This window comes from Agrilus planipennis, unplaced genomic scaffold, assembly GCF_000699045.2.
Source record: "Agrilus planipennis isolate EAB-ADULT unplaced genomic scaffold, Apla_2.0 scaffold197, whole genome shotgun sequence".
Lineage (NCBI taxonomy): Eukaryota > Metazoa > Arthropoda > Insecta > Coleoptera > Buprestidae > Agrilus > Agrilus planipennis.
Window position 1 is genome coordinate 252,667 of NW_020438945.1, and position 24,998 is coordinate 277,664.

General features: G+C 35.1%; 1 protein-coding gene across 2 annotated transcripts; it reads left to right on the forward strand.

Annotated features, from left to right (window-relative positions):
- The first annotated feature begins 9,164 nt into the window (after positions 1-9,164).
- On the forward strand, positions 9,165-22,881 carry LOC108738808 (CCR4-NOT transcription complex subunit 6-like). 2 transcript variants are annotated; one of them, XM_018472394.2, is made up of 6 exons: positions 9,165-9,233; positions 17,163-17,475; positions 18,827-18,978; positions 19,463-19,874; positions 19,940-20,155; positions 20,542-22,881. In XM_018472394.2, exons 2-6 carry the CDS (start codon positions 17,177-17,179, stop codon positions 20,543-20,545), a joined length of 1,083 nt encoding a protein of 360 aa, XP_018327896.1. In that variant the 5' UTR covers positions 9,165-9,233; positions 17,163-17,176; the 3' UTR covers positions 20,546-22,881. The 2 variants fall into 2 exon arrangements, with proteins under 2 accessions (XP_018327896.1, XP_018327897.1); XM_018472395.1 differs by lacking the exon at positions 20,542-22,881 and having other exon boundaries at positions 19,940-20,159.
- Positions 22,882-24,998: the final 2,117 nt, after the last annotated feature.

Below are 24,998 nucleotides of genomic sequence, written 5' to 3' on the forward strand. Positions count from 1 at the left end.
ATACGGTTTATAACAATTTACACAAAGTACCAAAACAAATTGTGCCGCTAACTTACGGAACTTTAGTCCGGTTTTAGTACTGTTATTTTTAAAAGTGTACACGCATAATTATGACCACCTTTAATTAGTGATGTCTGTATGTAGCTTTTACAAATTTTCGTTGTGTTTAATTGCGCAATTTCAACAAAATAATTATTTTGTTGGGAATCTGTATAAAGTGTAAACTCTTTACATCAAAATTAATGCTTTTACAACATTTTCATTGATTTATAGGATGTTTTTATTATTATAAACGGGCCTGTTCAGATTTCCTAGAAAAAATATTTGGTCTGCTCCTTTTTGAAAAATATACGTTTACAAGAGCTGGGGTTATACCTGCTAACTTTCTCTTTGGGGCACTATGGGTTATATGCAGGCAGATCGAAACTTGAAAACAAGTGGCAATAAAAAAAGGTTCAAGGAGGAGGCAGGCAGTTTTTCGGAAATAATTTCAGAAGGAGAAGTACTTTTGCTTCTTTCATGACGAGTAGGCGCTCTCGTATCGGGTTTGTAATTCAAGGAATATAAGTTTGGGAAATCTGCACATAAACAAGGTTATGTGTAGGTTAAGGTTTTATACATTAAGTTTTTGTACATAGTGTTGTGTTTTGGAAAATACAAAGCTTTAACGCAACAAGGGTTTTTAATTTGACAATACTAGTCCAATGGTTCATCCTGAGCTAACGAGATGATGTGTAGCGAATTACGCACAGGGCCCTTTCCATTTCGGTTGGTCCATGGAATAAAATACTGGTTTTTTCCAATAGCATCGAAAAGCAATAAACATTTAATTCTGTTAAAGTCATAAACTGAAATAACTGTCCTTATTATCCTTAATTATTTCGATTTTAATATCTTGTTAGAAAGGTCCCTGATTTGAAGTTAAAATCTCAGATAATGTCAAGGGGTAAGCCGCTGATGTAATAGTGTACACCATAAATTTTTCACCTTCTAGCATTAGGCAGTTATAGAGCTGGGGCAGCAACGTAGAGAAGTAGATATTAGGAAGGGAGTCAGACAGGGATACACACTGTCTCCGCTACTTTTTAATCTATACATCGAAGACGAGATCAACATCATTAAAGTCATAAGAAACTGTAGGGATAGATATACAGGGGCAAAAGATTAGTATGCTTAGATTTGCGGATGATATATAGCAGAATTAGCATCTAGTAAGGAAGAGTTAGATAGCTTTAAAAAAATAAAAGCGCTATTGGAAAAACAGTACTGTATGAAAATAAATAAAAGTAAAACAAAAATACTGGTATGCAAAGGAAAAAAAGTAGGGAAAGAGGGAATATAAAGATAGGAGACGAAAAATTAGAAGAAGTGGCTGACTTTAGGTATCTAGGAAATCAGATAAGTTAGTACGGAAGGAGTAGTAAGGATATAAAGCAAAGGATAGCGCAGAGTCGAGTCGCCTTCAATAAAAAGAAGTCACTTCTATTCTCGCGAACGGTTAATTTAGAAACTCGAAAAAGATTGTTGAAGGTGTATGTTTGGAGTGCGGCGCTATACGGGTGCGAAACATGGACGGTGGGCGCTACGGAAAAAAAAAGGTTAGAAGAAGGCAAGATAGGTTGGTAGGACACCTTCTCAGGCATGAAGGTCTAGTCAGAGACATACTAGAGGCAGAATGGGAGTTAGGAGGAGTAGAGGTAGACCTAGATTAGATTACTGTTCGCAAATAGTTAAGGATGTGGGATGTTCTAGTTTTAGGAAAATGCGAACATTAGCTCAGGATAAGAAGGAGTGAGGTGCGTGTCCAACGACTGATCATGACCTTATGATGATGAGCATTAGTAGCTGGTGTGAATGAATTTTTTTTCCTTTTCCTTTAGATAAACCCTCATGAGTTCGAGGAAAGTCTTGAAATTCTGTCGCATATTCCACAAATCCCCGCGATTTCTATAACTCTTCTTAAATTAAGGAATTATTGCTATGACTAAACTTACATTTTAAATATTTATTTGTATAATATTTTCATTCTTTACTATACTCATGTTTGTAAGTATTTCATAATTTTCTCTGAAAACTGCACATCTTCGGGAGTCAGACATTCTCGTGGCTCAGCAGCAGATAATTCTCTACCAAGTAGAATGAAATCCTTTAAAATTCCACACTAATACAAATAAATCTAAATGTCACCAATAGCTAAAGATGTTGGATGTTCTAGTTTTCGGAAAGTTCGAAAACTAACTTTAATCAAGATTGTCATTTTTTGAGCACATGCCGTCGGTCAAATCGGAAAGGAAAGGATAACATAATGCAGATATTTTTACTGTACATCATAATCGGTATTCGTGAAAGTACGAAATTATTCTTGCAATTTGTAAAACTCTGACGAATCTCGGAGAGATAATGTCATTACATGTCATTACGTCGGAGGTGTGTACGTGAATATACGTCAGAAATGTTTCCGCTATCATTTCGCATTAGAAAGTGCATCTAAAGTTGCAGTAAATCGTATGCAACTTGCGGTAAACACTTGACGCATTACATCGCGTTCGTGAACGGTGGAAAGGATAAATTATTACCACGGCAGCGAGAGTGAGTGCCAAGATTGCTCTAAAGTACAATATGCATCTATTTTAATCACTTATTCTGATTGAGGAACTCATTATTTTCATCTTGTATGTATGTAGAACTAAGATCAATTAGTTCTTGGTTATTTGGCAGTTTATAGAAGCCACCCGATGTGAATTACGAGTTCTATAGATTTGTCCTTTTGATAACTTTGTCTCTTCCTTCTTCATGATGTACTTTTATTTGAGTTATTAAAGATGTAACTTCAAGCGGTAGATATCAATATCAAGGTTTTAAATTTCTTCACCGGCGTATCTTACCCTTTATTATTCATGACGTGTATAGTCTCCTTGAGTTTAGTTTTCTGTACAGAAGAAAAAATGTTTTCTGTGGTTTCACAACTGTTTTAGTTAAACCGTCACTCAACATTGCACTATGATACTAATTTTTTTATGCCAAGAGCACATTTTTGAGTGTAATGCTGAATAATAATTACAGTGTAAACTCTTTATAACGTCACTCGATTTAACGACAAACTCCTTAAAACGTCGAATTTGCTTGACTTTGGTTGGTTTACATTGTTTTCTACACAATATTACACTCTGTATAGCGTCACGCTCACTCTATTTAACGACAACAGTGCGGCGTTATAAATCATTAAGCGGTACTTTCTAAGTTGCCGAAATAGATAAGAACTGCAGCTGTGTACGTTGTTGAAGAAGACGATCCTGTCCCTCCACCAAGCATCAAACATGCACTTGATGCAGCGAAACTATTAAAAAAATACTTTTTATATAATCAAATTGATCCAGCAGTATCTCAAGATATGAGTAAGATGCGTAACAAAATACAATTAAAATATTGGAGCAGCAAAAAACATCAGACGAAGATAACAGGCTATACGCAATGTATGAATAATAATGTTCGTGTGCAAAATGTGTACTATATTGGTAAATGCATATTATTATAGAATAGTAAAATAATCTTTTATTTCTCTCCATTTAACGACCACTCTTTATAACGCCGAAAATTGTTCAGTCCCTCAAGTGTCGTTATATAGAGTTTACACTGTATTTGGTAATTTCCTTTATCTTTTCCAATATTGATGTTTGTAGGTAAATTTTGAGCAATTCTGCGTCAGGTATACTTTCTAATTGAATTGCTTTTACGCAATAGCTCGATCACCTACTTTTTAAGCCTCACAAGAACGAAGTGCGTTTTATTTTGGTTAATGAATGGGCTTTTTAGCACTTTCAGCAAGTTCATTTGCGGTTGTGCTGTAAGAGAAACCTTTTTTTTTAAGTAAATTGTACTTTCTCCCGGTGTCAAGAATAAGTAAAGCAGGTTATTTTGTACACGGACACGGCGTGAGTTAGGTCTAAATACTGAAACTCTCTCTCCGTCATATTTGGTTGTTTAATTGTAGCAGGAGAAGTGAAAGTGTGTATAACTAGCTATTTATTATAGAGATTATCTAATATACAGTATATTGTATACGTACACACATGTGTGTATCATTTTCACAAGTACAGTGATGGAAATTCCAATAATGTTAAAGGAAATGGGAAAACTGAAATGCGGTCGTCTGATAGTCGCACAAAAAAAATTTAATGAATGTACGAGGTCTATTTCAAAAGTTCAACTGCAGTTGAGCGTCGTCCTCTCATGGGGCTCTTCAGCTTCGGGAACAAGAAAAAGTCACTGGGGGCCAGATCTGGGGAATACGGTGACTGGGACATATTAGTGTGTCGTTTTTGGCAAAAAAATCGCGCACAAGCAACGATTTGTGAGCAGAGACGTAATCATGGTGTAAAAACCAATTTTTTTTATTCCACAAATCCGGGCGTTTCTGGCGGATTCCTTCTCGTAAATTGCTCATAACTTGCAGGTAATATTCCTTACTGACCGTTCTACCCTGTGGCAAGAACTCATGATGCACTACGCCCCTGCAAACGAAGAAAACTGTAAGCAAAACCTTCACGTTCGACCTAACTTAGCGCGCTTTATTCTGTCTTGGTTCGTGCGACAGCTTCCACTGGGATGATTGAGCTTTGGTTTCCACGTCATAACCATAAACCCATGATTTGTAACCAGTTATGACCCTCTGCAGCAAATTTGGGTCGTCGCGGACAGAGTCCAATAACTCCTTAGCAATGTTAATCCCGTAGGAAAAATTTCCATTCAATTTCCATTAAAATAATGCCATTTAATTACCACTGATAATAATTAATGGTAATAAATGGAGAATTGCCAATGGGATTCCCATTCCCGAACTCAATGGGATTTCCATTGCTGAACGCAATGGCATTACCATTGCTGAACGCAATGGAAATTCCATTGCTGAACTCAATGGAAATCCCATTGCGTTCCATTGGAACTTCATCAGCATGCTTTTTTCCATAATCCATATTATTTTGTTGAGAATTTGGTTCTTCAGGTACCTGAACCAAGGCACGTGCCTGGATGTCTGGCTCTTCATCATTGTGTTTAGATTTTTTTTCACTTGCTTCTGATAAAACTACATCACTCTCACAGATGACTTCGGCCTCCTCTATATTCTGGCATGGTTCAAAATCATCAAACAATGCTTCTAATGTAGGCTTTTTCACTTGTCTAGGGGTTGTTTAATAAAAGGCTCCGGGTAGTTGAATACATATATAATAAACATAATAATGAATATAAACAGCAAACAGCAAAACGAGTAACAAACAGAAACTAAATATACTTATACAACTTATATACAGTATTCAATGTATCGCGTCTTCCAAAATACATACGTCTTCGTGTAATCACCATAAATACGTCTTCTGTCTTTTTTGAGCAAAAATGCTCAACGTCTAAATGAAATATACCGTTTTAATCAGACGTCTTACTACCTTGCTTGTCTCTCACTCTACTGCCGTGGTGGTCCCTTACGTACCCCCAACATGCACGCATAGGTAAAACTAGATTATTGATTTTCCACCACCTAATGGGCAATATCACTACTCTTGCACCTGGGCAAGCAAAAACTGTATCGAAAAAGGCTAATAGTATATGTGGCCAGGAATTATATTGTAAATGGAAGCAATTATTTTTCCATTTATGCCAAAGGGTTTTGAATGGAACTTACAAATTTTCCATTGATTCCCATTAAAGTTCAATGGAAAATTTTCTTACGGGATGCGATGCTGTTTTTGGTCGAAATTGAGCAATTTTGATACGAATTTCGCGGCGACCCGTCTCATGCCCTAATCATTGGTAAAAATCGAATAGCAGGAGCCAATCGATATGTTTAGGTCCTCAGCAACTTCTCAAAGGGTAATTCGACGAATGGCCAATACTATTTTCTTCACTTCATCAATGTTTTCATCTGTTGTTGACGTGCTCGAGCATCCGGCTCGTTCTTCGTTGTTCACATCTTCTCGACCCTCTAAAAACATTTTCTACCACCGATAAACGTTAGTTGGGTCCAAGGTAGCTACACCATATGTCACAGTCAACATTGTTTTTCACACAAAATTTGATAGAGATTTTTTGATCCATTTTTTGGAATAGGCAAAAACCGAAGACTAGCGAAAACACATGCAAGCAAAATAGTTGTCACATCNGTTTTTGGTCGAAATTGAGCAATTTTGGTACGAATTTCGCGGCGACCCGTCTCGAGCCCAAATCATTGGTAAAAATCGAATAGCAGGAGCCAATCGATATATGTAAGTCCGCAGCAACTTCTCTAACGGTAATTCGACGAATGTCCAATACTATTTTCTTCACTTCATCAATGTTTTCATCTGTTGTTGACGTGCTCGAGCATCCGGCTCGTTCTTCGTCGTTCACATCTTCTCGACCCTCTAAAAACATTTTCTACCACCGATAAACGTTAGTTGGGTCCAAGGTAGCTACACCATATGTCACAGTCAACATTGTTTTTCACACAAAATTTGATAGAGATTTTTTGATCCATTTTTTGGAATAGGCAAAAACCGAAGACTAGCGAAAACACATGCAAGCAAAATAGTTGTCACATCTAAACTTTTCTATCTTCATTATTATTGTTTTTTTAGTCTGTAGAGCTGCTTAATCTACTGAAGATTTCGTCTAATTTTTATTTGAATTAAGTAAAAAAAATTCTAACGGTTCGCCGGATGCATTTCGTGATCAGTGACTTGTAAAAAAAAAAGACTGTCCCGTGTCCCATTTGACTGTTCGACCTAAACAACGACCGTCTCCCATCGGCGTCACGTATCTACGTACGCTAATTAGACCTAGGACAAGGCACCTTATTAACGACAAATAGATGATTACACGAAGAGCATTTGTAACCTGCTACAGGAACACCGTTTGCAGCCTCTCCTCAATTTACTGCATTTAATTTCAAATACTACAAACGACTGGACCGTTAAACCTACGGTGTTTGTTTTTTTATAAAATTAAATGCATGGGTGATTTTTCACTAATTTTAAGTGAATATTCTCTAATCTTTACAGTTATAATAACAGCACTGCACATTAGTGAGTATTAACTGAACTAATTATTGAATCAGTGAAATTAACGAAAGATAATGTTTTCTTTCTTAAATAGACGGAACAGGTCAGATAAATTGAATACGTATTTGTAGGTTCTACACTTAATAATATTAAGATAAGCAGAAATCAGCTAAAGAACAACAGCAGCTGCAAAAGTATTCGGTGATCTAAATAGAAACTTTATTATGAAAGGAGAAATGTCCAAGATAGCAAAGATAGACGTTTAGATAGTGTATGGGTTTTATCCGTAAGCCAAAAAGGTAAACTATAAGCAGTGGAAATGAAATATTTCGGGGAAGTACTACGAATCACAAAATTAGTCAGAATAAGCAACGTGGAAGTTCGTCAGGAACTAGGAATTAGTCTAATACCTACCATTGTAGAACAAGACCAGTTCAGGTGGTTCGGACTTCGAGTGGAATGAGTAGAGAGAGAGAGAGACAAGTAAAGAAAGTATGGGAAAGTGAAATAATGTAATTAAAAAGCAAAAGGAGGACCAAGGAGTACATGCACAAAAGACATCAGTAGAATTCTAGGGAGCAATGGTGTAACACGTTACACCAAGGAACGAATTTACCAAGAAGATATAGAGAAATCCGGTCAGCAAAAGTAAACGAGACAACATTTTAAAAGAATTTTTGTAGGTATTAGTAAATTAACTTTTGAATTAATTTTACCTACTACATTAAATTTTTGAGTTAACCTTAACCACTACAAATCGTCTTCTGTAAAATCCCCATTTACTTCAGAAACACCCTGCATTAATTGACAGAGGTTAGCATGACAACACTTAAATTTCTGAATCGTTTTTGATGATAAAGATTTACACCAATAGACGAAACGTCGGTGTTTTGCTATTAAGTAAACTTTTTCCTTCCGATCCTGGTTTTAGTCAGGACGGAAGGAGTATGTAGTAGGGATATAAAGCAGAGGATAGCGCAGGTTCGAGTCGCCTTCAATAAACAGAAGTCACTTCTATGCTCGCGAACGATTAATTTAGAAATTCGAAAAAGTTTGTTGAAGGTGTATGTTTGGAGCACGGTGTTGTACGGGTGCGAAAAAGAAAAGGTTAGAAGCGTTCGAAATGTGATGTTACAGACGAATGATGAGGATACCGTGGATAGAGAAGGTTAGAAATCAAGAGGTATTAGAAAGAGTAGGAGCACAGAGGACTCTATGGAGGTTAATAAGAAATAAGCCAGATAGGTTAGTAGGACACCTTCTCAGGCATGAAGGTCTAGTCAGAGACATATTAGAGGCAGAAACGGAAGTTAGGAGGGGTAGAGGTAGACCTAGATTAGATAACCGTTCGCAAATAGTTAAGGATGTGGGTTGTTCTAGTTTTAGGGAAATGCGAAGATTACCTCAGGATAGAAAAGAGTGGAGGTACGTGTCCAACCAGTCTTAGGACTGACGACCTTATGATGATGATATAATTTTTAAAAACCAAAAACGAAATCGCTGTTACGACAATTCGTTGCGAAGGCTGAATTATTGAGCAGGCGATTAATGATACGCTGTATCTAGTTGCAAAGCGTGCCACAAACTCAATTTCAGGTCAAGTATAAGTGATTACAAAAAGTGCCATTATTATGTGGTCCAAGCAAATACGTACATGAATTACTATTGCGTATATTCTACGTATAATATTTAATACATACGTACATAGTTGCTGACTACATACAGCCACCGAACTGTATGTAATGCAAGAAATTCTATCTGTCGAAAAATGAAATTCTGTTAAAGGTTATTTACCCATTTACCTCGCAAGTATGTAATTTATTGAAGCGAATAATAAAACTGGGCCTTAAATTTTATCTGAAAAACGTGCGTTCCGTTTCTCAACGTATTTTTAAGCAACCTTTCAGTACTTTACAAAACTTGAAATTTTAGATACATATTTTATGAATTTATACAAACGAGACGCGACCGTTGTATCACTTAAACGTTGCTATAAAACTTGTTTAAAGAGTTTCCTGGTTGTCTGCACCTATTTATTTATTGTTGAAATGAAAGGTATTAAGAGTACTATTAATATATGTACGTACACGTAAGGATCTTCCTAAATAACTAAATTGTGTCCTTTCTTTGCAGTAACAGCCCCAGCCCCGCCACAGAGACCATGGATTCCACTGACAAGGCCTTCCAGAAATCGTCCGACATGTAAGTGTAAAACATTTCAAACAAAATTGCATACACAACTTTTGAATAAATCGTTTGTACATGGACGTAAAGGATATTTAAAGTTTAGGGCGTGAAATATTAATGTGAAGGGAAGGGTCTCAAAAAGGCGAATGAAGCCTCTTTCGGTTTTCAACAAATTCTAACTAATATAAATGCGAACGAGAGTTTGTTTGTTTGCTACTATTTCACGCCTTAATTAATCAACCGGTCATCTTGAAATTTTGTATACACAATGTCGAGGGTACAGAAAAGGACATAAGGTACCTTTTATCCAGAAAAAGAGTACTGTTCCCGAGGGATAGAAAAATTAGTTTTATGTGATCGTCCAAGATCATTAACACGTGTTTAGGTCACTAACGTGAGCGAAACCTTGGGTAAAACCTATCATGAAATTTACCCACAATGCCAGGGGTAAAGAAAAGGACATAGTGTACCTTTTATTAAAAAAAAATAAGTGGTCGACTTTATTAATCCTTAAAAGGCAAGTTGCTAAAATGTCCTTTCTGTAGGATTTGAGTGAAAGAACGTCATGGTGACATCAACATTGATTTTGAAAGCAAGAATCCAAGATCACTTAAAGACCAGCTTCAAATTATCGCATAAAAGTTTCTACTTGTTTTTAACCCCTCGACATTCTGATTTAATAAATATGCATGGGTCACTTCACCTTTAAGGATCTTTTCAATGTATTTCAATCATCCCCGTAATTAATAGCACCCTAAAGTCCAAATGCCAAAACGCGATCGAAATTGCGAGTTTTGCGATAGTGACAGTAAAGAAAACGTTCCGTTGAACTCTGTATATATTCATTAAAACCTCCCTCGTTATTTTTTTAATAGGTTAGTCGTTAGGGAATGGAATTCGGAAAATTTACCGAGAAATCTGAAAATTGCTTTAATCGATTCGCTTTCACTTTAAAATGTAGTTTCCTTCCCGCCGATATCTACGTTCTGCTCTATTTTTCGCAAGGGACTTCAAAAAGTGTTTTTCTAAACCACTACAGATACGCTAAAAACAGTTGTTATCAGTAATATTCAAGAAGCAATTTTTGTGAATATTGGTACAGGTTATAGGCGAATGATGAGGATAACGTGGGTAGAAAAGGTTAGAAATGAAGAGGTATTAGAAAGAATAGGAGAACAGAGGACTCTATGGAAGTCAATAAGAAATAGGCGAGATAGGTTGGTAGGACACCTTCTCAGGCATGAAGGTCTAGTCAGAGACATATTAGAGGCAGAAACAGGAGTTAGGAGGGGTAGAGGTAGACCTAGATTAGATTACTGTTCGCAAATAGTTAAGGATGTGGGCTGTTCTAGTTTTAGGGAAATGCGAAGTTTAGCTCAGGATAAGAGGAAAGAGTGGAGGTACGTGTCCAACCAGTCTTCGGACTGACGACCTTATGACGATGATTGGTACAGGTGCCCCCATTTCAATAACTATCAACACAATTTAATGCCTCTATTACCAAAAAAACTAATGAAGCACTTCCACCAACAGATAAAGGTTCAAAATTTGTTGGCAAAGAAGCCCGCAACTATCTAACCACAGAAGGGTAAACGCCATAATGTGGAAATTCTTTTTTTGACGTATACAAAATAATTATTGAAGAAAAAAGTCATTGGAATGGATAGATCTGTATTTACGATATAAATCCCAGTGTTCTCGCGACTTTAACTCATCCTGGAGAAAATGTCAATAGGTCCTTCCTTTTTTTCTGAATTGTATTAATAATACCTACATGTTTTTAGCCTATCTACAGCAGTTAAGTAGATATTTTTCGGAAAATCTGTGTTTGACGTCTCCCGTTGAGACTGGTCTATACGCTTTAAAGTATGAAATTTTATGTTTATTACCTTTCACATTTTGTTCTCGCTTACCGAATTTAATTAATAATAATTAACGTATTCAGGCATTTCCATCGGATTAATTTTTCTATTCTTTATTAATTTTCCGATCTATGAATTTTATCACCTATTCATAGTTTATGTAATGAATAAACCAATTCGTTTGCCAATAGCGCTATTAATAGGCGTAATAATTACATTCAATCGTTCGGAATTCTAAGTGCGAACATTCTTTATAATTAAAATGTTAATTAAAGACTTACAGAAAAATTCACCAGCACAAGACACTTCGTAATACAACGTGTTCTTTCCGGTTTGCTTTACTTAAAACAAAAGAAAAAGTTATTGTGTGTAAACGTATAAAAATGATATAGGGTGAAATCAAAGTCAAAAGGGAAAAAAATTTTTTTTTAAAGAACAACTGCCAACGTTTCGCCTTATGTTGTCTGATTTCTCAAGGCTGTTTTTTTAAGTTAATGAAGAAAACTAGTTATGAGATAACCCAACAACTTAGGGTGAAATATTAGCGGTTGTTTTTTTTTTTGTAAATAAATAACTAACTCTCGTTAGCTCTGATTTTTCACTGATTATAAATACGAAAAGAACGGAGAATTGGAAGTTTAAAGTACTCTTCGTTTCAAGAAGTTGGAGATATGCCCTTTCCCTTTATTAGGATGCGCCGTAGCATAATTCCAAATTCGATCATATTTGTCTGCGGAGCTCATTTCTCCACCGATCATCGAGCGAGAACTAGACGAAAGTGTACAGTACCATTTGCAAAATTATTTAAACTGCCTTCTTAAAATTTAAGAATATGCTTTATTTAAAAGCATATTTAGCCAAAAATAGTAACAAGTGAATTAACTTAACGCTCTACACACCTATAAAACTTTTGCTTTGTTGTTTTCTATTGTTAATTTATATACATTTTTGTTTTAAGAAATTGCTAAACAGTTTCGTCTAGCACTGTACAGTTCTAGCCGATCTCCTAAGACCACCCATCGAGAGGTCTGCTCGTTCAAGCTCGTTTCAATTATTTCTGTCTTGCTCACGCCTAGTGTGTATTCTTTCTATCTTCGCGCAGATTTCTTCAAGGTCACAATTCTAACAAATTGAAATGGGCTGTACTAAGGTATTTCAATAGGTAAAATTAAGTGAGTAGCAACTAGTGAAGTTAGAAACGTCGTGTCTAGAGCTGCGATTCATAATGTGGGTTCCGTGGAAAAGTAATCAAGGTTCCGCTAATCAGTTACATTTGAATTATTTTGGATTTTGGATCAACACTGTTACAAAACCTTTTGGTTGAGGAATCGCACAAAAATGTAGTAAGAAAAACTCCTTTACTTGAGTGCAGAATTCGACCCCAACACATAGAGCACGAGTGCAACGGGGTGCAGCGTCTTTCTTTTGTTAGTTAGCCAACATTTAATGCAGGTTTCCGTACTATAAAAAGGATTTAGTATGTGTCTCGAAGCTTTAAATGTATATGAACTAATGGCTTGGAGGTACGGTAGAGTAAAAAACCTTTATTAGATAAAACATGGCAGTTTAATTTCAAAATACCGAAAACCTGAACACATCATTTTATATCTTCCTCCTCTCAGTTCGAAATGTTAATGACAGGCTTTAAATGCAGTCTCCTATCGCGAAAAAGCATCGTTATTACTATTATCGTCGTGTTCATCGTTAGTGGCGTTGCTAACAACGGCAATACGTACGACGGTATAGAACGTATATATATATATATATGCATGTATATATTCCATCCATAATCATCGACAACCCTCCTCCCCATTTCTTTCCCGCGGCACCCTAAAAAGCTAAAAGCTCCTGTCTGGTTCTATTTGACCGCTCGTCTCTTGGGGTGTCCATTAAGTCCCTTATTAGACGTGATTCGTCATTGAGAAGAGAACGCATAAAAAGTAGTCAACCAGGAAAATCTGATAATGCTTTCTATAACATCTTTTTCCAGCAAAACTGATTTAGAATGTCAATAACAATAAGTAGTTAGTACATTAGTAAAGTAGAAATGTATGACTTGATAATTTAAAACCGTTCTATACGAAAACAAAGCTAGGATTCTCCCTTGAACTTTCTCAATTTACTATACTCACAAAGAACACAAAAACATATATGAATTACATTTATTAATAATGAATGTTCAAAGTTCCTTATTCGAACTGTCAAATACGTGCACTAAAATATTACATATTAAATAAGTTAGAAGTTGTGCTTCGAAAGGTCATCGCAGAAACGCTTTCTGAGATGCTTTCATAAGTTTCTTCGGCTTAAAAATGGAGAGAATAAATATAGAATGAAACTGAGAAAGTCATTAAAGTTAACTTCTTTCGAAAAAGATACAAAATCTTCCTGAAAATCTGTCTATAACAAGTAGATGAATGTAGGATGGAAATATGCAGAAGATTTATTGTTCGATCCTTTTTGTCCAGGTCTATGTTTGATGTTGCTGCTTACAAACTCAAAGTAATACTCAATTTTAAGTGTTTTGTTTTCCATTTTATTAAGAAGACAAAACGCTACATTGTTTAAAGAAAAATAAAAGAATGTTAGTTTGTTCGTTTCGATATATGTATATAGATAAGTATCAGAAAACTGCTGGACCGATTCTGGAAATCCTTTTATTAAAAATGGAGCTGTACTACTCCAGATAAACTTAAGTGTTTGCTTGGTTATAAAAAGGTAGGATTTTGTTAGAAACTTGTAAATCAAGTCGAAGAAAAATGAACCACTTGCGACCATCAATTTACAAATAACCAACAAAAGTTTCGGAAAAAAAACGAATTTTCCAAACAACTGGAAAATAAAGCGATGAAAACTGCTGAATATTGCGATTATTTGGTTCATATTTTTCACAAAAATCCATAAAGAACCAATCAATCAGAACTTGAATAGACATAAAATTCCTTCGTTTGAAGTAGGTTCATCTTAGGTACTTGAAAAGTTCTCCAACTTCGACGAGACGACAGGACGATTTTATTTACTCAGTTAATCGTAATCGAACTTCGGTGACCAATCTGTGAAAATGTGAAAACCAATAACTTTCCCGTGGTTCAGATTTAATAACTTTTCTTCGGTTTAATGTTACTTGAATGAACTCGAAATAAACTGTCTCATCGTCGCGCCGGCGGTCACCCGCTCGCCGTCTCCAGCGGTGGAAATATCGAGGGTGGCACAGCAATGAGGCGGAAGACAAATGAATACGTCATGCGATCGATGCGTCATCTATTGTGCGGAATCCCTCGCGGCATATTCAAAGCTCGTTTGCTACGCTGCTGTTTGCACTTATAAGATCCAGTGGCGTTACATCTATTGATAAAATAAATTGCAATTCTATTGTAAACAATTTTACGCGTTTACAACTTCTAAAAAGCTCCAAATCCTGAAAATCTAATTGGTTCGAACCTTGTCCAAAAATTGATAAAATTTTTAATATTTTCGCTGATAATTGACTCAATTTAATTTATTAGGGGTTTACCAATGTCCCCTTTACCACCCCAGTGCTATGGCATCATAAAATTAGTAACTATTTTTGAATAAGAAAGGATTTGACTACGAACGAAGTGGGTACATTCTTTTACCTATAGGATTGAACAACACCTAATCTTACTCAAGCCTAACCCAACCTAAAGCACAGCAACTCCAACCGATGACGGTCGTTAGACCCAAATCAGAACAACATCAGTTCACCTATTGGTCGCGAAAACCTTTACTAATTTATCAACCTAAAGCAACTGAAATGCAGACAAGAATCGTCACAATACTGATAGGTATTAGTAGCTTCAGTTTAAACTCAGAATTTCGATTTTAGATATTTTGAATTTACAAGTCGCAATTTTTTAGTTACAAGCCTATATTTCAAGTTTCAGGTCGAAACTTCAAAAAAAAATATGTTTAGCTCTTCTAACGTTTCTTATGCTTAGATCTTTAAAACTACGTAATGGATTTTAATTCGATTTTTTTGTAATAGATAGAGTAATTCAAGAGGAAGGTTTATAGGTACAATACATGAATAATATAGTAGAGAAACACTGATAATTTTAGAGGTTTGTAATGTGATGTCGTAAATAAATACATTTTTTTGCGCTTACATTGCAAACGCTGTCTGAATCCTACGAGATAGATCAAAATAATATACTACAGTATTGTACACCTTAAAAAGGTCACAAAAAGTCCGCTATCAGAATTGCACCCATGCCAAGCATAGTGNATAATTGCAAGCTATTTTTTCAAATTTCAAAATTTAGTAATTTTTAAGTGGCTGTAACTAGTCTTTTTGTAAAGATAATCATACTTTGTCTTAGAGTTTTGTAAAGCTCAAAGACTCAACTTTGAGAATATGAAACGGTTTTTTGGAAAAAAATTGCGTAAATTATGTGTAAATTCAATTTAAGAAAAAAAAAAGAATTTTTCCTATGTTAATTAAATGGGAAACTAAAATGAAAATAGCGACCCCTTAGATTTGAGCTATAGGGCTCATGTTTGGCGAGGATTTTTTTTACATCAAATAGAAACATGTGAGGGGGCAAGAGTTAGAAAAAAAAAATAAAAATTTTGTTTGAAGCACCCTAATATACACATTATACATTTAAAAAAATATATTTGGATGAAGTGATCCGCGCTAGTGTGAGCATCCCAAAAAGCCAACGAATGTTTTAGCAGTTCCAATCATTTTATAAAGTTGCCCAGAAAAAACAATTTATATTTCCTTCAATTCTCAAAATTACGTTTCTGTCGTCTTCCTATTCCGATTTCTTATAACAAAAATAGTTATTTTCTTTATCAACTTTCTTTGTACAGAATTGCGGAAAACTCAACTTATTGATCAAACAATTTTTTTTGTGTTTTTGTGTTCTTCCAATCAACGAAAAACAAATCGCGTATTTCAATCGTCATTGGAATAACGACTTCCTACATTAAAAATAAGACTTCCATTAAGGTCATTTACATGCACGATCAACCGCAAGTAGACAACGCACTAATTGCCCACCGGTAGATATACTATAAAATGGACTGTTATCAAAATTACCGTTTGTGCACAGTACACTGGGCAAATTAATGCCGGAGGACAAAATGCAGGTCAAAACAAAGGAATATTATTAGTATTATTATTATGTAGGTATAAGGAAATTGAAAATCTCACCTTGAAATGTAATTTTATGTGTAATTAAGAAATTCCCCCTTTCCTCCACTCCAATAATTGCGATACGTTTGGCTTAAATAAAAATAAATAGGTATGTAAATAACTAGTCCGATCTTGAGTTAAAAACACATCGATTAATCTTTAATTATTCACGCAAATTAACCAGCAGTGCCCATGTAGAAAATATCGGAGTTGACGAATGGCCGAAACTTAGACCATTAGTAGGAAACCAAGCAGTGACTTGTTGTTACTGGACCAATTTTTGGCAAATTTTCAAGTACCAATGTTTGGTACATTTTGAGAACGTAGCCATTCTATGTGACCCGTCATGGGGGTCTTCAAAAATGCCATGCTCGGTCACAGGGGTAGGATTACTGGGAAACCAAGTATTGGCAATCAAAACTGTCCAATACTTGAACCAAGTTCAAAATGCATTTATGTACATGATTCGTTTAGTTTTGTCGGTAACAGTGACATTAACGAGGTTTTGCCAAGTTTGCCCCCAGTACTGGGCAGCCAAGTGTAGGTTTATCAATGCTAGATCAATGTTGCACCAATCTTTAAAATTCAAGGTTCGTTCTTAACATTTCGCCAAGCTATGTCGAATACTGGGCAACCAAGTATTGGCAATCAAAACTGTCCAATACTTGAACCAAGTTCAAAATGCATATATGTACATGATTCGTTTAGTTTTGTCGGTAACAGTGACATTAAGGAGGTTTTCTTGAAAACCATTTTTTGTGATCTTCAAGTCCGAATAATATTTTTAACGGTACACGTTTTGACAAGGATTTTTAGGACTACTTTTAGAATTACAAAAGAGAAGTTCATACGAAAATCTATTTTTCTAAGACAGATTTTCCGAAAAAGAAAAATCAAAATATGTTTTTTTTATTATTTCAGGCATATTTACCACGATGTGTTACAATGTGTTGTGCGATAAATATGCAACTAGGCAGATGTACAGCTACTGTCCGAGCTGGGCGCTAAACTGGGATTACAGGAAGAAGGGCATTCTCGAGGAGATCCGGCATTACGGGGCCGACATTATCAATCTCCAAGAAGTCGAAATGGAACAGTTTTACAATTTTTTTTTACCGGAACTAAAAGCCGATGGTTATGATGGAATTTTCTCGCCAAAATCTCGGGCCAAAACTATGACGGAAAGCGAAAGGAAATACGTAGATGGATGCGCTATATTTTACAGAACATCAAAGTAAGTAGTTTAGAAAAGTATTATTGTAGTAATTACTTGCATACTAGTTAACGACAACCCGCTTCGCTGAGTTTACATGGTCACTTATTATAACTCCTTCAAACTGAACGAATCTTGAAAACTGTACGAAATTCCGAACAAGTTTTAGAACTCATTGGTCGAAATACATATATACATATATAATGCCCCAATACAGTGCCATCCCCCATCCATCACCTTCATTCATCCGTAATGCGAACATTCCAGCTGGTTCCCGACTCTTCTAGTCCAGTTAATTCTAGTAAATTGTACCATATCGTTAGGACAATCCTGGAGACATTCGAGAGCATTCTAGCTCCCTAGGAGTTGCATTGGAAAATGCCCCTTTATAGTGTCAGACCCCAGCCCCACAACTCACACATAATAGTCCTGGAGCATTCCAAGACTTCTCGATTCTTTCGGTCCAGTTCACTTTAGAACATTCTAACTAGACATTGGAGAACATTCCAGCTGAGGATAACGCTAGAAATTTTCAAGAACGTGACAGTACTTTTTTACTTATCATATACTGATGTTCAGTGACCAGTGGTCACTAATTTCAACCAATTTTAACTACCATTTCCTCCACACCACCGCTGCTATCTTGATATCACCACCAGACTCGAAGCTTTTCGGTCAAGCGATTGCCAAGCGAGCAGAATCGCCGCCACAGATAATTATTAATAAAATTAGCACTACATCATTAAATCAGAAGATATTTTCCACCCCATACCACTTTTAATCGGTCCCTGATCACCATGAAGAACATCGCATTTATTATTGATGTTTCTTCATATATTTAGTCAGGGTATAGAAAAATATATTATCAGGCATAGTTTGGCAATGGTAAATTTGCCAAGCTTTGAGGTAATATGACAATTAATTTTACGTAATATATATTTTATCATCGTCAGTGTGTAGTAAATGACCAACAAATCCTATTAAGTACTTAAACAGATGTTATCATTATATTAATACATTTTGGACTGTTTTCGACGCCCAAATGATTACCACAACTGCACAAAGCTATAACCAAAAGGGTTCCAATCACTAATCTCAAATCCGTTACTTAAAGTACTCTAGCCCTTGATGCCCCAATGGCATTTTAAAATTCAAGGACCTCCAATTACCTCTAAAGAACTTTGAAAGAGCTTACAATTTGTTTACCGAACTTCGCTTACTTGTTCATGAAAGGGTTTTGAATAAGAGCGATTTTAAGCCCTGAAAGGGTTGGAATATATAACATAGCACTCTTACGATTAGTGAAAAACAATTCAAAAAACTAATGCGATTCTGCATGCGTAATTTGTCATTTTTTTTTTCTTTTGCTAAGGTTCACTTTAGTTAAAGAGCACCTTGTTGAGTTTAATCAGCTTGCAATGGCAAACGCTGACGGTTTAGATCACATGCTGAACCGCGTGATGCCGAGGGACAACATCGGTCTTGCTGCACTGCTGAAGACGACAGAAGCGGCCTGGGAGAATGGTACGTGACTATTATCCTTCCACTTGTTTGATTTGCTTTTCTACATTAATCTTTACTTGTCCAATTCATGGCCAATTCCCTCCGCATGTTTAAAATTACAATCGTTTTAATCAGATTTTGATGCACGCTCAAATCAGTTTGGATTCTTGTATTTGCACCACATTATTTTTGTCCTCCTTCAAAACATTCTTCTTCTAAAATATTAATGGTCATGACTTGACGCGGTGCAAATCCGAAACTCTAAAGATCATAGTCAAATATGAAGATTGGAAAAACTTTGGCGGTTGTTGTAGAACAAACAAAATAGCTCAGAACCTCAACGCCAAAACACGACACTGTAGTTGTCCGAAGCACTTTTCGGTACACAAGGTTACCTTCTTCAGTTCACTTCAGTTGGGGTTTTGAGCAATTTTGTTTGTTCTATCATAGCCAAAGCCACCCGCTGGCCGAAACACCAAAAGATCATAAGTCGTTTTTTGTTTAGCACCTTCAGAAGGGCCGCTGGTTCAACAGCCAGTGCTGGTGTGCACCGCGCACATCCACTGGGATCCCGAATTCTGTGATGTAAAGTTAATTCAAACAATGATGCTAAGCTACGAACTTAGGGCTATTTTAGATGAGGCGGCGCAAACGCTGCGCTCGACCGATAACATCAACATCGACGCGAGCAGCATTCAAATGGTCTTGTGCGGCGATTTCAACTCGCTTCCCGACTCGGGGGTTATAGAGTTTTTGACCTCCGGTCGCGTTTCGCTCGACCACAAGGACTTCAAGGATCTCAGCTACAAGCAGTGTCTTGAAAAAATATCAAGCTGTGATAAATCCAATGAGTTTACACATTCCTTCAAGCTCGCTTCTGCGTATAGCGAAGACATCATGCCATACACCAATTACACGTAAGTAGTACTACTTACCCATTTTCCTTTCTTACTGTTATTTTTTAATAATCGTATTTTTGCAGGTTCGATTTCAAAGGCATAATCGACTACATCTTCTATTCGAAAAGTACAATGACGCCCCTGGGTCTTCTGGGGCCCCTGTCGCCGGACTGGTTGCGGGATAACAAGATCGTCGGTTGTCCCCATCCTCACGTTTTCTCCGACCATTTTCCCCTGCTGGTCGAACTTGAAATGGTGCCCACGATAACGGCGCCAGTAAACGGAATCATCGGTCATAGGTAAGTCAGTATCAATTATTACTAGAGTTAGCTATCAGTTAAACGTTTAATGCCTTATTTGTCTAATGAATTTTTAGTTCAGTTTGAGAATAAGAATAGAGTAACTTTCAATTTTCGCCTTAGCTCTCCTTTTTGCCTCGTTTTTCGAAATTGCCCTCATTTTTACAACAATTTTCCCCCTTTGTTGAATAATTTTACCTCTAGAAGTTGTCCCTCATCGACTGACATACAAAAAAGGGTAATCATTAGGGCCTTTTTTAAGAGAAAATGAAAACTATTTGAAGTCTATAAAATAAATCTGGATGCGAACCCTAGCTAACAACTTGAATGTCGGATATTTTGCTGGTCAGAATTGTTTTTTTTTTTATTTTTACTTTGTATTTTAGGTAGCAAATGAAGTGATGTAGTATGTAAGTCATTGTCGCCTTGCAGTCCAGTACCTGGCCGCATCAACTGACAGTGCGCTGCTTTCATTCACAAAAAAATTAAATGGACAACTACAACCTTGACGACATGCGAATAAAAACAAACAAATCGGTCGCTTTGGTATTGGCTCACTAGGTACCTGACGTGATCTATTATCCATCGTCCTAAAGCTTTAAAGTAAACTGAAACAACATCCTCCGTTCACTATTCCTCCCAATCTTCGTCTTCTTGTGGTTTTTATGCGTTCATCTGTTCCCTCTCCTCTTTTTTCTTCTACTTACCGTACAAACAGACACCATTTTTGTCACCACACTTATACTTACCTGCCTTCTTATTATTTTTTTCTTTTTTATATATATGTACAGCTATTTCACGAAATTGAAGACACATATGCGCACATGGCGTTACTAGTAACTTCCCTTGTCCTCCCCCCCCCCCTTCTCTTAATCGTCATCGATCCTTGGAAAATTCGCACTCGCCATACGTATGCATATTTGAAGCTTTAAAAAATTATTGTACCGACCTACTTTGCCTTTCATCCAACATAAAATAAAATTCCGATTGATTTTTTTCTTAACAAATGAATAAATAAATAAATAAATAATATAGTAAGAACAACAATAAGTAAAAAAGCGAAATATAAGTTTTACGTAAATTCTTTAAACTCGAAAGAAATAATCCACTTTCTACATACATAACAGACGTCAAATTTTTTGCTTTTGTCTTGCATAACTTTTAATATTTTCTCGTTTATAGTAGTGAACACATGATAGAGGTTGTTTTTAGTTATTGTTTACATATGTACCATTTTGGACGTGTCTTTTTTTTTTGTCAAAATAATCTATTTTACATGCTCCATGCCCAAGAACTTCTGTTTTTAGTGTCCACTGTCCCCCTCATATTCAAACTTCCCCTTATACTGACGACTCTTGCGGTGGGTACGTACTCGTGCAGTACGTACAAGATAATTTTACCGTTTTTATGTATTATTTTCATTTGTAGATATAATAGATTTTATGTAAGTGACCGGAAACGTCCGGCAGTTGCAAGCGAAGGGGGCGCAGTCCGATCGCTCTTATGAAATTTGTATGTATATATACAGGTGTATATGTAATAGGTACCTATATATTTTGCAAACGTTCTCCTTATTTTTTTTCCCTTCTTCTTAGTCAATTGCTAAATTATTTATTGTTGAGTGTAATTTTATTATGGATTCACGTGTGATATAAAAAGATATTTATATATATATGTATATGTATGTATTTGAGTACGGGCGGCCAACTTTCATGCAACTGACGAAAGTTTCGTTTACACTTTGAATAAAGTAACTCTTTTGTAAATCTGTTGTGCTTTCTGTATTTTCGATTTTGATCAAATTCAATGCTTCGTTGTGTTGTACTAGATTACTAAATTCGTCCCCTATAAGCATCGCGAAACATAAAATTCACTTCCATAATTTATCGGATATATCTGGACCATTATTTAAAAGAAATAAACGTACTAGTTTTTTATCACAAACTTATTTAAGAATAATTGACTTCTTTTAACAGAATTAGACTGTTCTATATTTTTGTTTAGGAATCAAAAATGTTTAGCTGTTAAATCAATTAAATGAATAATTAGGCAAAAAGTAGACGACTATAAGGTATTTTCACGAATTACAGTATGAATTAGTACCATTTACTGTTTACATAAATACGAATATGTATAGGAATTAAAGAAAAAAATGATCATACTTTTATGACTTTTTGGGCAAGCTAGAAAAAAGACTTGCAAATGTGGAGAATAGGGCTGAAGGCCCTTTTTGGTCTCATTTTAGGGTGAAGAGACACAGGTGAGACGTAAGTAATGAAGACAGAAAAGAAATTAACGATTAAGTGTATAATATTATTAGTGCCCCAGAATTATCCTAAATGATCCAAGAAAACAATAGAAAAGTTTCCTGGTCTTTTCTGAGATCTGTTTGGATCATATATGCAATTTTTGAAGCAATAATATTGTACATAGAATCTTTAATTTCTTTTCTAACTTCATTGCATCTATCTCAGCTGTTCCTCCCCAAGCACTATTACCCATCCATTCTCATGTTTTCAAAAGGGAGACTAAAGAGAGTCTACCGCTTTACCCTCCAGCTTTGCACCAGAGTGTTGGTTGGAGGAATTTTCTGCCCACTTGCTGTGTTACTTTTTTTAATCTTTCAACTTAATATTTGCGCTCATCTATATCCAAAAGTTAGACCGGGTGTTTACGTTAGAAAATATTTCAGTTCAAACATTTTTTTTTTTTTCAAACGACTCAAACAGATACTTAGAAACAATGAATGAATTTTTTACTAGTTTTTTCTCATGAATGAATAAATAATTTACGGCCAATGCATGTCATGTCAGTACTTAACTTCAAAAAGAATCAATTTTACCCCCAATTTCTTGGAATAGTCAGTGGCTATAGTAGGGAATGTTTCTGATTCACTCTGTAAAAGCTGCAACTTTAATTCTAATCATATCGTTTTGTTTTTTTTGAGTATCAATTTACTTAAGTACAAAAATACATTAGATTTATATCTTTAACGGAACTCGATACAAAATTATTATAAACTTTAAATCCTATACTTAAAAAAGAATATGAAAGAATGGTACGTCCTGCTTCTTCACAGAGAACTTACAATGATAAATACCTACATCTTTTGTTGATTAAAGCAGTCCGTTACGGTAAAAGATATTAAGCAAACTATTTTTTATACTTACAAGAGTTAAAGCAAAATAGAAAAGTAATTAAATTTTTCAATTACCAAATAGCAATTAATAACTCGTAAAAGTTGTTTCGAATAAGTAATGTAATTAACCGTCATAATAAAAATAGCAATTGTTCAAACAATATTTTAACGCCTTAAGTACCGTTATGTGTTAACAAAAGCTCGGTGGTGAATTAAAAAAAATAATCGTGAATATTAGCAAAATTTATGTTTAAAAAGCGCCAAATTTGATTTATTTAACTAACGATTAGATAAGATGTTATACTTATAAAATTAATGATGGTATTATGTTTCTAAAAATAAATGAAAATATTATCATCTATAATAATTTTTTCTTTAAGAAAAGCAAAATCAGATGATCTTAAGAAGTCGCATATATAGGTGTTTAGTTGTAGCAATTGATTGTTTCACTTTTGCTCTACAAAATAGTAGATTCAATTATGATTAGAAAAAACAATCAGCGCGCAAAAAGCTGCCAGGAAATCTACCTTTTTTAATTAGATTTTTAAGATGAAAAGTGTTCATTCTTAATCTATTTGAAAAAAATGTGTAAAAAAGGGTAGAAGTACAAAGTGCAAGATAAATGTGCAAATAATAAACAAATGGTTGGAATAACTGTTATTAGGTGAGTTTATTTGTCAAGGAAAAACGTAACAACGTTACTGGATTTTTTGATTTAGTAACTTTTCAGAATTTTTACAAAACAGTTATTTCAACTTTGGGCCCCATTATCGTTATTCATTACTTTATTGTTCATTTTGTTAGTGTCCTTTTTGTCTTTAGATGATGATGATCAATAAATAATGTGCGTGTTTCTAATAACGTTATGTTTCATTCAATCATCATCGGAAGCTGAAACGACGATAAAGCTAAATTAAAAGTTTTTTGTTAGTTTCCAATTTTCTAACTAACGATGAGCATTTTGAGATTAATTTTTTGTTTATAAAAATAGATGTTTTTTTCTTTCTTTCTACTACCTAAATACCATTTCATTTTATTGTAATTCGTAGAAAATGAGAAAATTCAAATAATCAAACTGGAACAAAAAATATGCGTTCTTTAGTTTTCCTTTTATTGAATGTTAAAAGAAAACGAAATTAAGGACCAATTGTTTGCAGGATTTTTGATAATTTTAACTACCTTGGGCTTTATCTCCCAAAGTATTTTCAAAAACAATCAAATGCTTTTAGCAATACCATATTCAAAGAAAAGCTCCTGCATGTACCGCTAAACAGCAAGTACGTATGTAAAATGGGTTGCATAACTAAAACTAACAATTGTAGCTAATTGAAATTTTTTCGGGTCAACCGAAGTAAAACGAAATTAAACGAACTTCAAGTACCATAGGTAAAACGTAAACTGAATAGCAAATCATAGAACGGTGCAATATGTTTGATTTATCTATAGTGGTCATTCATTCATAAAGGATCCGTGAATCCATAAAAAGATGAATGAATTTCCATAAAAGTTTTGTTGTTAAATGTTTTATAGTACAGTCATCAATAGTCACCCTGTCAATTTATAAGTTTACAAAACTCTAATTATTGTAATAGTAAAAATCAAATTTTGATTTATTTTTGTATTATGCAGATTGAGAGAAGCAGGCTTTCATTCATAATAAGTAGAAGTTGCTATTAATTAGTGCGAAATTAATAGAATCAATTT